General features: G+C 39.8%; 1 protein-coding gene across 5 annotated transcripts in view; it reads right to left on the bottom strand.

The window, feature by feature from the left end:
• Positions 1 to 3,575: 3,575 nt before the first annotated feature.
• Positions 3,576 to 14,843, bottom strand: part of LOC122561196 (transducin-like enhancer protein 1) — a 117,020-nt gene continuing 105,752 nt past the window's right edge. For 2 of the 5 annotated variants that reach the window (XM_043712770.2, XM_043712788.2), the window contains exons 17-21: positions 12,645 to 12,892; positions 11,658 to 11,805; positions 6,919 to 7,069; positions 6,064 to 6,140; positions 3,577 to 4,407 (exon numbers count right to left, since the gene is read on the bottom strand). In XM_043712770.2, coding sequence (XP_043568705.1) covers positions 4,300 to 4,407; positions 6,064 to 6,140; positions 6,919 to 7,069; positions 11,658 to 11,805; positions 12,645 to 12,892 — 732 coding nt within the window. In that variant the 3' untranslated portion in view covers positions 3,577 to 4,299. Of the gene's footprint in view, positions 4,408 to 6,063; positions 6,141 to 6,918; positions 7,070 to 11,657; positions 11,806 to 12,644; positions 12,893 to 14,843 lie in introns of all 5 variants that reach the window. The other 3 variants (XM_043712813.2, XM_043712804.2, XM_043712797.2) reach the window with 3 other exon arrangements.

Genomic DNA, 14,843 nt, shown 5'->3' with positions numbered 1-14,843 from the left:
CTGTTGCTTCTTAACAAACTATCAAAAAATTGCTTACAAGTTGTTAACTGCCTGCATTAGGTAGCTGATCATGAACCCCAAATATCAACAAAGGAAACCTGAAGTCATGAATAGCATTAGGTTGCTATGGGCTCTTACTTCCTCATTTGTAAAACAGCAATCACCATATGTGTGACAAGCCGATCTCAGTGAGGCAATGAAAGATATTAGAAAAGTAAGAGTGTGATCATAGCTAAACTGATGAAGAAGCTTTAGAAATTAAAATAAAAGGCAAACAAAATTAGAAATGAAAATCCGCAAGTGCATTCAGGAACAAATCAAGCCACCTTTTACCTCAATAGGGTGATCACTTATATTGGTTAATTCTATCCTGCTTTTCTATCAAGCAGTTCACACTGCTTCAGCCCATTGATCATTAGAGATTCTTTTCTCATTACTCCCACATACATTTTTTGCATTTGGACAATGAATATTAACTTTTCTCTGTATAGATAAAATTTTTGTTTGGACACGTGATTGAGATTGGATTGTCTTAGTGTCATTAACAAACAACAGAACAAATATTCAGTGCCTCATGTTTAGGAACATAAACAAATTTGGTTTATAATAAAAGCAACTCAGTAATATTGGCTAACAAACACACTATACCTTGGTGCTGCCCACAGTTACAAAATGCCCTGATGCTCACCAGGGTATGGAACATGCGTTTCCCAAAACCATCCAATTAAGGCTACAGAAGAAATAGGCTGCCAACGGGACCGTTCTCACTGGTCATGCTAATTCTGCAGGAATTCCTGATCCGAAAGACTGGCGGATGCTCGATCAAGAAGTATATTCAAAGGAGTTTTTGAAATTTTTTGGGCTCAAAGTGAATAAATGAGGGCCAGTAAAGTAGGAGAGGCGGGGGGGGGGGGGGGGGGGGGGGGGGTCAGATAGGAGATTGGCTTTGGTATTTCTCCATGTTGGACTGGCCAGAATAGTCTATCCTAATGGCCTACTCCAGCTCCTCTTCCTTATGTTCTTCAAGTTAAACTAAACAGGAACTACAATCTTTAACTATTCATTTAGACATGAAACATAGTTTCAACAAGGCTGATAAAGCAGTAAACTGTTGAGTAGCTTTAAAAAAAACTATTGCATCTATGTATTTACAATATTCTCTCTTTTTGGTAATCTCAAATATTACTGCAATGGATTTAGACAACATGAGAATATTTCAATCACAAAAGGGAGCGTGGGAACTCCATGACTTGCAAGTTTTTGTTGAAGCTACACACCATCCCAGCTTGGAACTCTTCCTCATTGGCATTCCTTCAGGATTGAAGACGATGGAGGCAACAAAACAATCCAAAGCTGGAGCTGTACTCCCAGATTCAGATAGTTTTTGATGTGGTGGGACAGTGGGATGTTTGGGTTTCCACTTGCTCCTTCCTCTGTTTTCACTTGGGCCTGTTGGAAATACTCAAGGTGGATTGTACTACTGTAGATACTTCATCTCCAATCCTGACAGTCTTGTACTACACATACCTTGTCAGTGAGAATATTGCAGTTTTTTGCAGGGAGACATTAAGGATATTCCTAAAGTGTTTCCTCTGCCGTCGTGTTAACTGCTTGCTGAGATGAAGCTCAGAGTAAAGTTGGTTTTGGAAGTCTTGTGGCTGCGTGCAAATGTTGTGCACTGCCAACACAATTGATTAACTGTGACCAGTGCCATAATACTGGAGATATTGGCCTCAGAGAACATTAACATTGAAGTTCCTATCTTGCCAGTTAATTTGTAGGATTTTGCGGGGGCATAGCTTGTGATATTTCTCCAGGGATTTGAAGATTGGTAACACTGCTTCCCTTTAGACCATTAACTTTGTGTCTGGCTCACGGTCTTGGTCATCAACCATTATCTATCTCAGATTAGCCAAATTTTGCAGACTTGAGGCAATGATGAATTTTACCATCAACCTCTGCCCTCATTGAGAGGGGGCTCCTAAACTATGAGAATTAATGCACATTGTCCAGTGGCTCATTGTGGATCTTGACAGTCAGTGTTGCATGACAGGACCAAGATGGCAGAAGAACGTGGTCTTCCACTTGTTTAGCTTAAGCCCTACTCTTTTATATTCCTCTGAGAATATATTGGAGCTCTGAGTATGAATTTACGCAGGCACCATCTACATATTGCAGCTTGATGACAGAGGCTGGGGTGGTCTTGTTTCTAGACATTTCTCTCATTTTGCACAGAAGGTTGACACCACTGTGAAGCTTCGTGGAGGTGGGGTGGACAGTTGTGGCAAGGAAGATGGAGAAGAGCATTGGTGGAATGACACAAAGCTTGCTTGATCCCAGTTTGCACATGTGCTGGGTCGGTGGCGTATTTGCTGCTGATGATCATGGTTTGTATGTCGTACTCGCAGGAGGTGGATAAGGATGATGCATGTTTTTGGGTAACCGAATCCAAGAAGGAAGCTCCATAATTCCGCTCGTTTGACAGTCTTAGTCCTTTCTGTGATTAAAAGTGGCCATGAATGTAGCCTGTCTGCCATAGGGAAGGCCATTGCAAAAACTCCCCCAGAACTATTTTACTATTCCTTCACAGTGCTGTGTCAAAAAACCTGGGACTCCCTCCCTGGCAGCAATGTGGGTATAGCTATACAACTCCCTCAATACTTTGAACTAAACATAGATGAATTATTGATAAACAAGGGATCAATGCCTGTCAGGTCTAGGCAGAAGACTGGAATAACGTTATTGAATGTCTAAGAAGGTTCAAGGAGTTGTTCATATGTTTGGATGTAAATATGAGTATGGTAGCAGTTCAACAATGCAGCTCTTTATCAAATTCTCAAGGACAGTTAGGAGTGGGTAATAAATGCTGGCAAGTGATGACTACTTCCCATGAACAAAATAAAAAACATCACTGATCAGGATATTTATACAGAATATTCAAAAGCTGAAAAACAACATTGGAGAACAACACTGTACTTTGCATAAAATTAGTCAGCCATAATTTGTCAATGATTTTTATTTTCAAAATGTTGTCTCTTCTGTCTCTGATAAGAACCTCAAACTTACTGCACAGTTTTCAGTCTGCCAATGTTTCAAAACAATTGAGAATCTTATGAAAATAAATGAGTTGAATTTGCTTAAAATCCTAACAAAGTATGCTAAGTTGCAATAACAGCCAAATCAGTTTTGAAGGCTTCTAGGATACATGGGCACTGTGTTGAGTACAGATGGTTCCTAGCAAACCCATTTTCAATAGGAGCTCAGGGGAGGATGTTAAGAAGCCACTCACTGATTTTGGTAAAAATCCAAGAAAGCATTACAAAAAAGTTACAAAACGGTAACTAATCAGTGTTGAAGGAAATGAAGTTCATGGGTATGCCATCAAGCGCAGATGGCTCTCAGCACGTCTACTTTCAAAGGGAACTCACAGACAGAAGATAGGATGACAGGAAGATAGGAAGTCAAATCTAAAATTTGGTCAAAATCCAGTATGTACTTTAAACAAATGATGTGCAAAGTTCTACTGGTGTGTAATAGTTAGACAAAAAAAAATGCATTAAAGTTAAAGGAAGTGAATTCCAAAATTGAGTGACAGAGTGATTACAGTACATTTTAAATTTTGCACATTTAATGTATAATTTTGTTTATAAAATCACTTTTGCTTGCAAATTGCTCTGAACTAATTTTATTCCACTTGCTCGAAATGCTGATACATAACTGAATGATGATGATGTTCTTACTAGCTTGGATCCTTGTTTGAACCCTCTTTAGCTTGCAGCAAATTTTTTAAAAAAGTTACAAAACCATTTTTTTCAATACTGTCTTTACTGTATTAAACTGAATATTTACAATTTGTACAAATGTCTGAGCTCCATCAAGATACAAAATACAGTTCACAAGATGCAATAACCCAGGGTCCAATTTGACCTGGAATACCATTGCACTACAAAGGACAGAAAGTCTTTCAAAGAACAAATGAACATCTGGTTAGGCAACTCCACAAACGCAGCAATTCAGGCAATAACAAAAATACAACGTGAGGTCAGAGAGGATTCAAATGCTCTTCTAATAATCCAGGGTTCTACAAAGCAGGGTCCTGGACTTTTTTTGGGACTACCAAAAACAGCTAATTTCGCCTAGGTCGATGGAGTTTTCTTTGATCCAGTCAATCATTGGTGCACTGACGATCAGTCCTTAAGTATAGGCACTCAGAAAAGCATCTTTTAATTCTGAAGCCCAGGAGGGTGTATTTGTTTATGAAGGAAAACTGTTCTAGACATATTTTCTCAGTTGCAGATGTTAGTAAATAACTTCATAGACCGATGCTTTCTTATCTCCTGAGCCAGTGACTATATATTTATCATCCACTGAGATATCACAGCTCAACACTGATGATGACTCTTTAGACTGTAAAAGGAGGGGAAAAGAAAATCAGTAAATCTGAACTAACCAGAATTAATTCACAGACCTATCTCTACATTTAAAAATCATAATGGGGTTCAAAGCTTTGAGGAAAATTTCATAACAAAGTTTACATCATCTACTCCTACGTGCTTTCAAATTCTTCTTTTAAGTTTCCCTATTCCCGCTTCTCCAGTATCTTCACACATCTAAAACCACCCTGCTATCATGCTGGTAAATTTCCTTGGCAGCTTCTCCAAAACCTTGACATCCTCATGCATGCAGAAATGTCAGTGAGGATAAAGACGTGTTGAAAATCACTTAAATCATGTAAACTTTAAGGCAAACTTCCTCTGGTGTATTGACTTCTTAAAAGTCCTTTCAAGCTTCATGATTGCTTGATATTACTAAAGCATTCTTGGGATCGGTAGATCATTCGTGACCTGTCCAGAATTACTTTTCAGAGTGGGGTAGCTCCGTGATTAGTACTACTGCCTCACAGCACCAGGCATCTGGGTTCAATTCCAGCCTTGGGTAACTTGTGTGGAGTTTGCATATTCTCCCTGTGCCTGTGGGGATTTCCTCCAGGTGCTCTGGTTTCCTCCCACATTCCAAAGATGTGCAGGTTAGGTGGACTGGCTATTTTAAATTACCCATAACATCCAGGGATGTGCTGGCTAGGTGGATTAGCCATGGGAAAAGCAGGATAACAGGGATACCTCAGGGGTTGGGTCTGGGTGCGATCATCTTTGGAGGGTCGGTGTGGACTCGATAGACCGAATGGTCTGCTTCCACACTGTAAGGATTCTATGATTCAGAAGGTGTTGAAACTTCTTAGTGAAATGCTAAAGTTAATTTAATGTAGCTCCTAGGTTACTTCAGAGGGTACTTCTAGGGTCACTATGTTGGTCACAGAGTCATACAGCACGAAAACAGACCCTTAGGTCCAGCCAGTCCATGCCGAACATAATCCCAAACTAAGCTATTCACACCTGCCTGCTCCTAGCCCATATCATGTATCTAGCTAAATGTCTTTTAAACAATGTAATTGTACCCATAACCACCACTTTCTCAGGAAGTTCATTCCATACGCGAACCACTGTCTGTGTAAAACATTTGCCTCAAGTCTTTTTTAAATTTCTCTCAAAAATGTGCCCCCTCATCTTGAAATCCCCTATCCTAGGGAAAAGATAACTATTATTAACTCTTATCTATACCTCTCATTATTTTATTAACTTCTATCATATTTCCTCTCACCCTCCTACGCTCCAGTGAAAAAGGTCTCAGCCTATCCAGCCCTTCTTTATAATTCAAACCTTCTACACCTGGCAACATCTTGGTAAATCTCTTCTGAACCCTCTCTGGCTTGACAATATCCTTCCTATCATAAAAAGGCTAAGTTAGGATGGCACTTATCCCCACCCTGCTCTTTGGGGATCGGTGAACTAACTGAGACTTCATGAAAATCCAACAGTTTCATAGTCTATTAAACCTGCCCCAGTACAAACTTTTCAAAGTTATAACATTTATAGTTAACAGTGAACTATACTTAGTATATTTAACAGTTGCCACAGTATTCTTGATCTGAATGAGTTTGCTTAACATGTTTCTCAGTAAATTATAGAAATGAAGTTTTGGCTGGATATTTTGCCTTAAAATTACCTGGAATATGCTGGCTCCATAAGGCGTCCTCCATGCATTTAGAAGATTATCTTTTCCAGTGCTTACAAACCATTTACCTGTGTCAACATACCAAAAAATCAGTTAAGTTCACTGTCCACTGTCTGGTCAAAATTTAGTGCTAATCAACAGCCTAAAACCAATGGCCTCCTTCCTTTATCTTATTCTTTACTTCATCTTTTGGTCAATAAACTCAAATAACTTAGGTCCTTGCATACTCGCATTACGGATTCCTTTAACCGGGTCAACAGGTTCATACACCCAGTTATGACATGCTTAAGAGTGTGTTGTGATTTTCTTTGGCAAATCTCTTTCAGAAACTGCACCATAGGCTTCAAAACATCCTAAACTTGGGAAACTAAGATTACTTCCACTAAAATTTTGGAAAACAAAAGAGAGGGATCTGTCAGCTGCAGCATGACAGCTGTAGTACAGATATCCTTGAACCACAACCACAACCATGCTATTGTTTATATTGATTGAACTAATCCAGTAATGATTCACTAAAATTAAGGTATAAACAGCAAATTTCATTCACCAAGTTTTAAATTTTGCTTTCTTCAACCAACAACTGTGGCTTACAACATGTTTATATCTGCTGGAATCAAAGAGGAATGATGTGAAACCCCCCCAAAAAAAGACAGGTTTCTTATTCCTAATCAAAATCCAGCAGCAATTACAGATGAAAGGTAGGGCAGACAAACATCTGGATGAATAATCTGCTAAATGTAAGGGTATTTGGGCAAGTTATCACAGGATTAGAGATGTCCCAAGAACTGTATCACATCATAGAGTCAGTAACTTTAGGATAATGGAATCAAAGCTGACAATCCTTACCACAATAAGCAAATTTAAGGGACAGAACACAACTTTCATGGAGGTGCAGTTGATATTTGTCTGGTTTTGTTACATGCAGCACTTCGACATTACTGCTCTCCATCCCCACAGCCAGCCATTCGCCAGTAGGACAGTAACCAAGAGAGAAAATCTTTTTTCAAAAGAAAAGAAATAAGATTTAGTAAGAAATTATGCTTTAAAATTCTAGATATTACAAAAGTCTATTTTGATTCCAAGCCCTTTCTCCCCATGCCAACCATGTCTTGTTTGTGCCTTATTGGCTTTGTTATCAGCAGAGGATCCATTTTCTCTTCTTCATACCTAACATGTAATAACATGTACTTTACCAATCTATCTCCCCTTTAACCACATTAGCATTCTTTTTTTTTTGCTCATCACCCTCACCATCTGTTCCACTTGTTCCACTACCCCCTGTCAACAGTAGTCATATTAGACTCGAAACATTAACTCTGTTTCTCTCATCACAGATGTGGCCAGACCTGCAACTTTCTCTATCATTTTCTCTATTTATTCCACATACCCATTACTTGTGACCAAAGAAACCTGTTTGAGGTGGGGTGGTGAGGTGGGTTACAGGGACAGGAGATGCGCTTCCAGATTTGCATCAACACTAAACCAGTACCAAAATATGCATTAATCATCAGTCTAGGGAGAACTTTACAAATTAATTTCCAGCTCTCGTTAGGAGTTGCGCAGCCCCACTGCTTGGTGCTTTCTTGCACCAGAGATTGGGATTTGGTACTGAGAACCTTAACAGAAACTGAAAAAAAGCAAACCACCTGCTGCAAATAAATTAGCTACTCTTGAACTGGTTTAGAACAAGCTGTCATTCTAATTGCATCTTCCTTACACACTTTCTCACTTTTGCGATGTTGCACAGTAGACCTGAGATTATAGTATGTCATTTTCAAATGTTACTTTGAATCTCCACCAGCTATAGCAACTACCTAGAATAAACATATTTTTTATAGTTCAGACTAATCTACTGATGGATTGTTCCAAAAATGTATTCCGTTTGGATTGCTGTAAAATCTGGGGAAGTGGTGATGTAGTGGTAATGTCACTGGACTAGCAATCTGCAGGGCAGGGTTTTGGGTACATTGGGTTTAAATTCAATTGGGAAATCTGAAATCTGAAGCTTGTCTGATGGTGACCAAGAGACCATTGTTTTGTTGCAAACCATCTGATTCACTAATGTCTGTTGGGAAGAAAATCTATTGTCTTTATCTGGCATGGTCTACATTCAGTTCAGACCCACAGCAATGTGGCTAGCTCTTAAAATGCCCTCAAACAGCCTGGCATAACACTCATTTATATGTAACTGCGACAATGTCTTTAAAAATAAAAGCCATAAAGTTACCGATCATTGACATAAGCAGCAGAATTTATACTGGTAAAGTTAGCCCAGTTAGTCTGCAAAGTTGTCCTTACTGAAATCTGGATGCTCCTGCCAAAATTTGGAAAGTTTCCCATGGAGCGGTCAAGCAGGAGACAATGTCCCAAACACTATCTTTACCTTCCCTGATTGTATCCTGCCCAGCTGGTAGGACAGGCACAGTAGAGTTAGCGGCAGAGTGGTCCACGTTGAGAGGGAGTTGTCCTGGCAGCCCTCCAGACTGGCTCATGCCTTCAGTATAAGGAAATCCCCAACCCTCCCACTCGTACATGAATTGCTACAGCTCCCTGTTGAACACCAATCGGAGGAAATAATGAGGCATGCAAATGCACCCTGGGCCAGGAACTTCAATGCCTATCACCAAGAGGACCACTATTGAGCAAGCTGTCAGGTCCTGAAGGATATAGGTGCTAGACTGGAAGAGAGAAGAGAGAACAAAGTGCCAGGGACCCGGGTTCAATTCCTGCCTCAGGCAACTGTCTGTGTGGAGTTTGCACGTTCTCCCCATGTATGCGTGAGTTTCCTCCCACAGTCCAAAAATGTGCAGGTTAGGTGAATTGGCCATGCTAAATTGCCCATAGTGTTAGGTGAAGGGGTAAATGTAGGGAATGGTTCTGGGTGGGTTGCTCTTCAGAGGGTTGGTGTGGACTTGTTGAGCCGAAGGGCCTGTTTCCACACTGTAGGGAATCTAATCTAAACAAGAGGGAAAAATGTATTTGATTTTGTCCTCACTAATCTACTTGTTGCAGATGCATCTGTGCATCACAATTTTGGCAGATAGGGCTACTACAGAGTTGCACACGGCGACTCGCACATTTGGCAGCAGTGGGATTCAAACCCACACCTCCCTAGAGACTGGAGCCTTAATCCAGCACCTTAGACCGCTTGGCCACACCACCAGACTTCAACCCTAGGGCATCAATGTGGACTTCAACAGTTTCCTCATTTCCCCTTCCCCCACCTCACCCCAGTTCCAAACTTCCGGCTCAGCACTGTCCCCATGACTTGTTCTACCTGCCTATCTTCTTTTCCACCTATCCACCCCACCTCCTCTCCCCCCTGACCTATCACCTTCATCCCCTCCCCCATTCACCTATTGTACTCTATGCTACTTTCTCCCCACCCCCACCCTTCTCTCATTTATCTCTCCACCCTTCAGGCTCTCTGCCTGTATTCCTGATGAAGGGCTTTTGCCCGAAACATTGATTTTACTGCTTCTCGGATGCTGCCTAAACTGCTGTGTTTTTCCAGCACCATTCTAATCTGGTTTCCAGCATCTGCAGTCATTGTTTTTACCTACTACAGAGTCTACATGGATATGGTTAAAAATCACACACCAGTTTATAGTCCAACAGGTTTAATTGGAAGCACACTAGCTTTCAGAGTGCTGCTCCTTCACCAACTGAAGAAGGAGCGGCACTCCGAAAGCTAGTGTGCTTCCAATTAAACCTGTTGGACTATAACCTGGTGTGTGTGATCTTTAACTTTGTACATCCCAGTCCAACACAGGCATCTCCAAATACATGGATATGAAGTCCCAACTTCACATGAAGGATAGTTTCCAAGACTCCCACTGTGCTAAAGCAAATAAGTTTCAAACAAATCTAGCAAATCAAGACTGGGCTTTCACAAAGCACTGTGGGTCATCAGCAACAACAAAATTGCATTCAACCACAAGTCTGTAACCTCATGGTATGACAGTGTTGAAGTGTGGTTGGATGCAGCCATTGTGAGCTGTGTTCCCTAGCATCACTTGCCATTTGCAAAAAGCAAGTTGTAACTAGAAGATGCCTGTGATGTGGAGCCAGTATCAGTTTAATAAGCAAGAGTGCAGGCTCCACTCCTTCTGGACAGGAGAACATTTAGGGACAAAAGATTCAATCATGCATGATTGAAACGTGCAGATAAACATCATACGGAATCACGTCATCAAACATGTGCAAAGCATTCAATCTGGAAGTATTGGGGTTGAGATGTTTGCCATTGATGATGTACATCGTGCTACTTGCCCTTGCAAATTGCATGTAGAGAAGCAGATGTCATTACCACTGACTCTTAAACAGGTATATACAGGCTACAATCAACACTGTACCTGTGAGAATTTCAACAGAACTGAGAATAAAATGACAGATGTTACTGCTTGCAAGAAGAACTTCCATGATCGATTTGGAGTTGAAATGAGAATGGTTCAAAGCACATGGAACAATCCCATGTGTTTGTCAATCTGTTGGTGCATCAGTTCTACCAAGTTCTGTGCTTCAGGAGGAAACCATTAACTAAATGATTACAAAAATGATCAAGAACCTCAGCAGTGTGCTTTCCTTAACAGATCAATCTGAAGATTTATACTCTTGAAACTGTTTTTTGTAATGATTAAAAACTATGGGCAGAATCTTCCCAGCCACTGAACGATGTGGGCAACAGTGAGTCAGTTAGAAAACATAGTGAGATCGGTAGAATGAAATTCTCTATGTTGAGAAAAAAAGTCTAATTTTCCATCCAATGTTTTAACAGTGACACGAGAATCTTGCTAATGAGCATCAAGGAGCCTATTTGTTTATTAACATCTCAATATCCGTTAATCTTCCTCATTTATATGCAGCTTGCAATTTTATCAGGCAGTGGAGGATAATGCATTCGCAACAAATCTTGATTTGAAGGTCTAAGTGAGATTGCTAGGCCAAGCACTTTGGTGGGACATGGATGCAATGGTATAGTTGCAGCAAGTGCGAAGTAGCAGATAGAATTGAGTGCTGCAGACCTGTGAAGATCGTCAAGCTTCTTGCAGCATTGCCGTGCATTCCTCCAGACAATCCACAGCACACTGACATGGGTGGCTAATACAGGGCAGGTAGCAGCATTTGAAATGGGGTACAGCTGTGGTTTGAATATGGCACTTGCAGCATGAGACCATAAGGTTTACCAGGAGTTAGGACATGTTGCTGCTGAGTGCAAGGAAGTATGAGAGTGATGCCATGGAGTCGTGGTGCATACTTTAATGATGTACGCAATGAAAAATTGTGCAGGGTAACTCCCTCTAGAGTGTTTAGACAAAAACATACAATGAAACTTCCCAAAAGTGATATATGGCCAATTATAGGTAAAAATCAACCCATCACATTATTTTGTTCATTCTTTAAAAAGTCAGTAAAGTTAATTTGAGTGTGTAATTATCTGCTGTCAAATGCTAATGATTCTTAGCTGCTGACAGTTATGAAGGAGAAACTCCAGTTTTCTCACAGTTGATTTTTAAAAAAATTGTAATTGTAGTGCAGCTCCAGGCATACAAAGAAATTAGTATTAGTGTTAGATCTCCAAATACCTGAGATGTGAAGTCATGCTGTTGTAGTTGCCTTCCTTCCCGGAGATCCCAGGATCTTACAGTGTTGTCTAAACCTCCCGTCCAAAGTTTGGTACCATCATTTGAAATGTCAATACAGCTGGCTCCATCTGTGTGACCCTGGAACTGCCTGATTAAACAAACAAAATAGAATAAAGACTTCCTCTGCAAGCCTTAGGCAAACACAATTGCGTTGTTAGTTTTGGACCTCAGATCAACATGTTTCTTCACTGTCTGGTATTGCATTTGGTTAAACAAACCACAGCAGGACATAACATTAGTTCATGATCTACGAATTGCAAATATTACCCAGGTGCAACAAGCCCAAAGCAAAATTTCTCTTCTTTGTAAAATAACATCAGCAAATCTGCAGCTGTGAAGAAAATACATTGTTTCCCCTTTAATCAAAGTTAGTGCCAAAATCATTTATTATTAAACTCCGACTATGCTTAGAATACTTAAAGTATCCACATAATTACATACAAGGACTAACTCCTCCTCATTGAATTGAGATGATTAGCATCTAATGCCACTTATAGATTACAAAAGTGGTCACTGGGGAGCAGTGCTCAAACAAAACATATGCCCTTTACCTACTCCTTTTCATTATTACTTATCCCAGTCAAAACCTTTAATTTTGATAGTTAAAAAGATAAGGGTGCAACTTGATTATACTGTACTTTTGACGAGATATCTAATAGCATTTCAAGGTCTATAAAAAGGCACATCCTTGAAGGAAGAGGTGCAACATGCCTGATATTCATTTAACTAACAATATAAAATAGCCAAAACATAGCGTGCAGCAATCTGATTAAATTTAACTTTTAAAAATTGACTTGATTACAATTAAGAAATGAAAGGACTTTCCTTTTGCAAAATATTAATTTCTAAGCAGATATCTATCATATTTTCACCAACCTTCCATTGTAGCCAACTGCAGAACAACAATTTCTGCAATTAAACACATACCTGACTAATGTCTGATTGTGCAGATCCCAGACAGCAATATTACCATCGCTACAGCAGGAGAAACAGACTTTGGAGTCAGGACTGATCGCCAGAGCATAGCAGGCAGGAGCAGAGGATGTCAACTCTGCCTTTATACGAGGAGTTGGAGCTGCCAGGTCCCAGATAGATAACGTGCTGGCTTCCCCACCAACAATCAGGGTACAACCATCAGGTAATAACTTGCATGATCGAATGTAGTTGTCTCTGTTCTGTGGATTAAGAAATAGAGCTTTTGTGTTAACTCTTAATAAATATATTTCAGATTTTCATTTAGCAAAATGTCGTAAAAAATTCAGCAACCTGGAAAACAACTCAAAGTCAGCTGTAAAACTGAATGTTTAGATAGAGATGAACGTTCAAAATTGGCATGCTCCAGGCACCAGTGTGTTTTGCATATATGCTGTATAACATTTATGTTTAAGGGAAATTGGGAGCTTTCTGCTGCGTATGGATTTACATTGTTCCCCATATGGTAAAGAGACAAATACCTCATCATCAGCTTGGGTTAAGGAAGGTTTTCTTATTTCTTTAAACAACATCTTCTTTTATCCATTCATTCACCCATAAATTTACCTCAAATTCCAAAAGATCCATAAAAATGCCTTCAAACCAGTTCAGCCATCCACTCACAAATAGGAAACATTTTTAAAACTGTAAAAATTATTTGACTTCTTAAGCCAAGTGTGGTGGACTCTTTGGATTTTCTTTACATACCTTGTGGTCAGCCACACACAATTATAATAAATTCTTTCTCTGTACAAATGGTTTCAATGACCGCTGCTGAAATCTGGTTGACTAAACATGCAAGCAGTCTGTGTTCATGTCATCTTTGTACCATTACCATCAGTGCTACAGTTCTGAGAAACTCCTTCAAACAAAGCAGATACTGAGATTTATCAGCTAGCAATTTGGTTAACTTTTTCCTCAAAACTTCTAAAACTAAATACAAAGGATCAGATTTGTTTATAAATTGCTTTTGAGCATGTAAAAACAAAAACATTTTTAATATCAAAGCTTCTAAACAATTCTTTACCCACTGTTAGTTTAAAATGCCAGAGGATGCTGAAATGTGTAGAAATCCACCATTACACAATAACATTTCAATCTGCTTGCACGTAAGATGACAGCACATCATCAGCAGGACTGCAAAATGATTGAATATCCTTTGCTAACTAATAAAACAACCTGAATGTAAAATACTTTGCTATTTGTATATTTCCACACAAATCCATTTGTAGTCATCAGTTTATCACTAAGTCTTTCAGGCGTTTCTTTAGGTTTCCTCAAGTCCGGTATTTTCAGCTCGGCTTTTGAGACAGCCCAGTTTTTCAGCAAATGATTTGAAACTTAAAACAAGAAAGTAGAATCAAAAAGCCACTTCGTTATTTGTCTTGCAATGTGGAGACATTACTCAGATCAACGTTTTGAGAGTTTTCACCCTCTGCAAATAATGGAGTTAAAGCCAGATCCCATCATGAGCCTACTATTAGATTAGATTAGAGTCCCTACAGGATGGAAACAGGCCCTTTGGCCCAACAAGTCCACACTGACCCTCCAAAGAGTAACCCACTTAGACCCATTCCCCCTACCCTATACTTAGCACTGGCTAATGCACCTAACACGATGGGCAACTTAGCATGGCCAATTCACCTAACCTGCAAATCTTTAGATTGTGGGAGGAAACCCATGCAGACACAGGGAGAATGTGCAAACTTCACATTCGAGGCAAGAATCGAACCCAGGTCCCTAGTGCTGTGAAGCAGCAGTGCTAACCACTGAGCCACCATGCCGCCCCAACACAGCAGTGTTTAACACAGAACTTTAACAAGCTGCAGTATAACAGGCACCGCGCACAAATGGCAGCAGTGGGATTATGAACCTATTGCTAATACTGTTTTGAATTTGAGATCAAGTGGAAACTGTCAAATTATATGGAAATACAATTTGAAATTTTCTCACCAGGTCCACCTCCTCATCAGTGAACTTGTAAAACTAACAATTCTTTATTATGAGACCCAGTTTCTAAAGGAATTACAGATGTACACTAATATTAGTGTCCAACTGAACTTTTCAATTTCCCAGGTGAATCTGGTTCAGTTAGCTCTGATGGAAATAAGAATATTTCAAAATTTCCATTAAATATGCATATCAGGGGAAAGA

Source organism: Chiloscyllium plagiosum, unplaced genomic scaffold (genome assembly GCF_037043375.1).
Source record: "Chiloscyllium plagiosum isolate Xiang-an unplaced genomic scaffold, Cpla_swu_hap1 HiC_scaffold_2, whole genome shotgun sequence".
NCBI lineage: Eukaryota > Metazoa > Chordata > Chondrichthyes > Orectolobiformes > Hemiscylliidae > Chiloscyllium > Chiloscyllium plagiosum.
The sequence above is the reverse complement of the archived record's forward strand: the minus strand, read 5'-3'. Positions and strand labels throughout refer to the sequence as shown.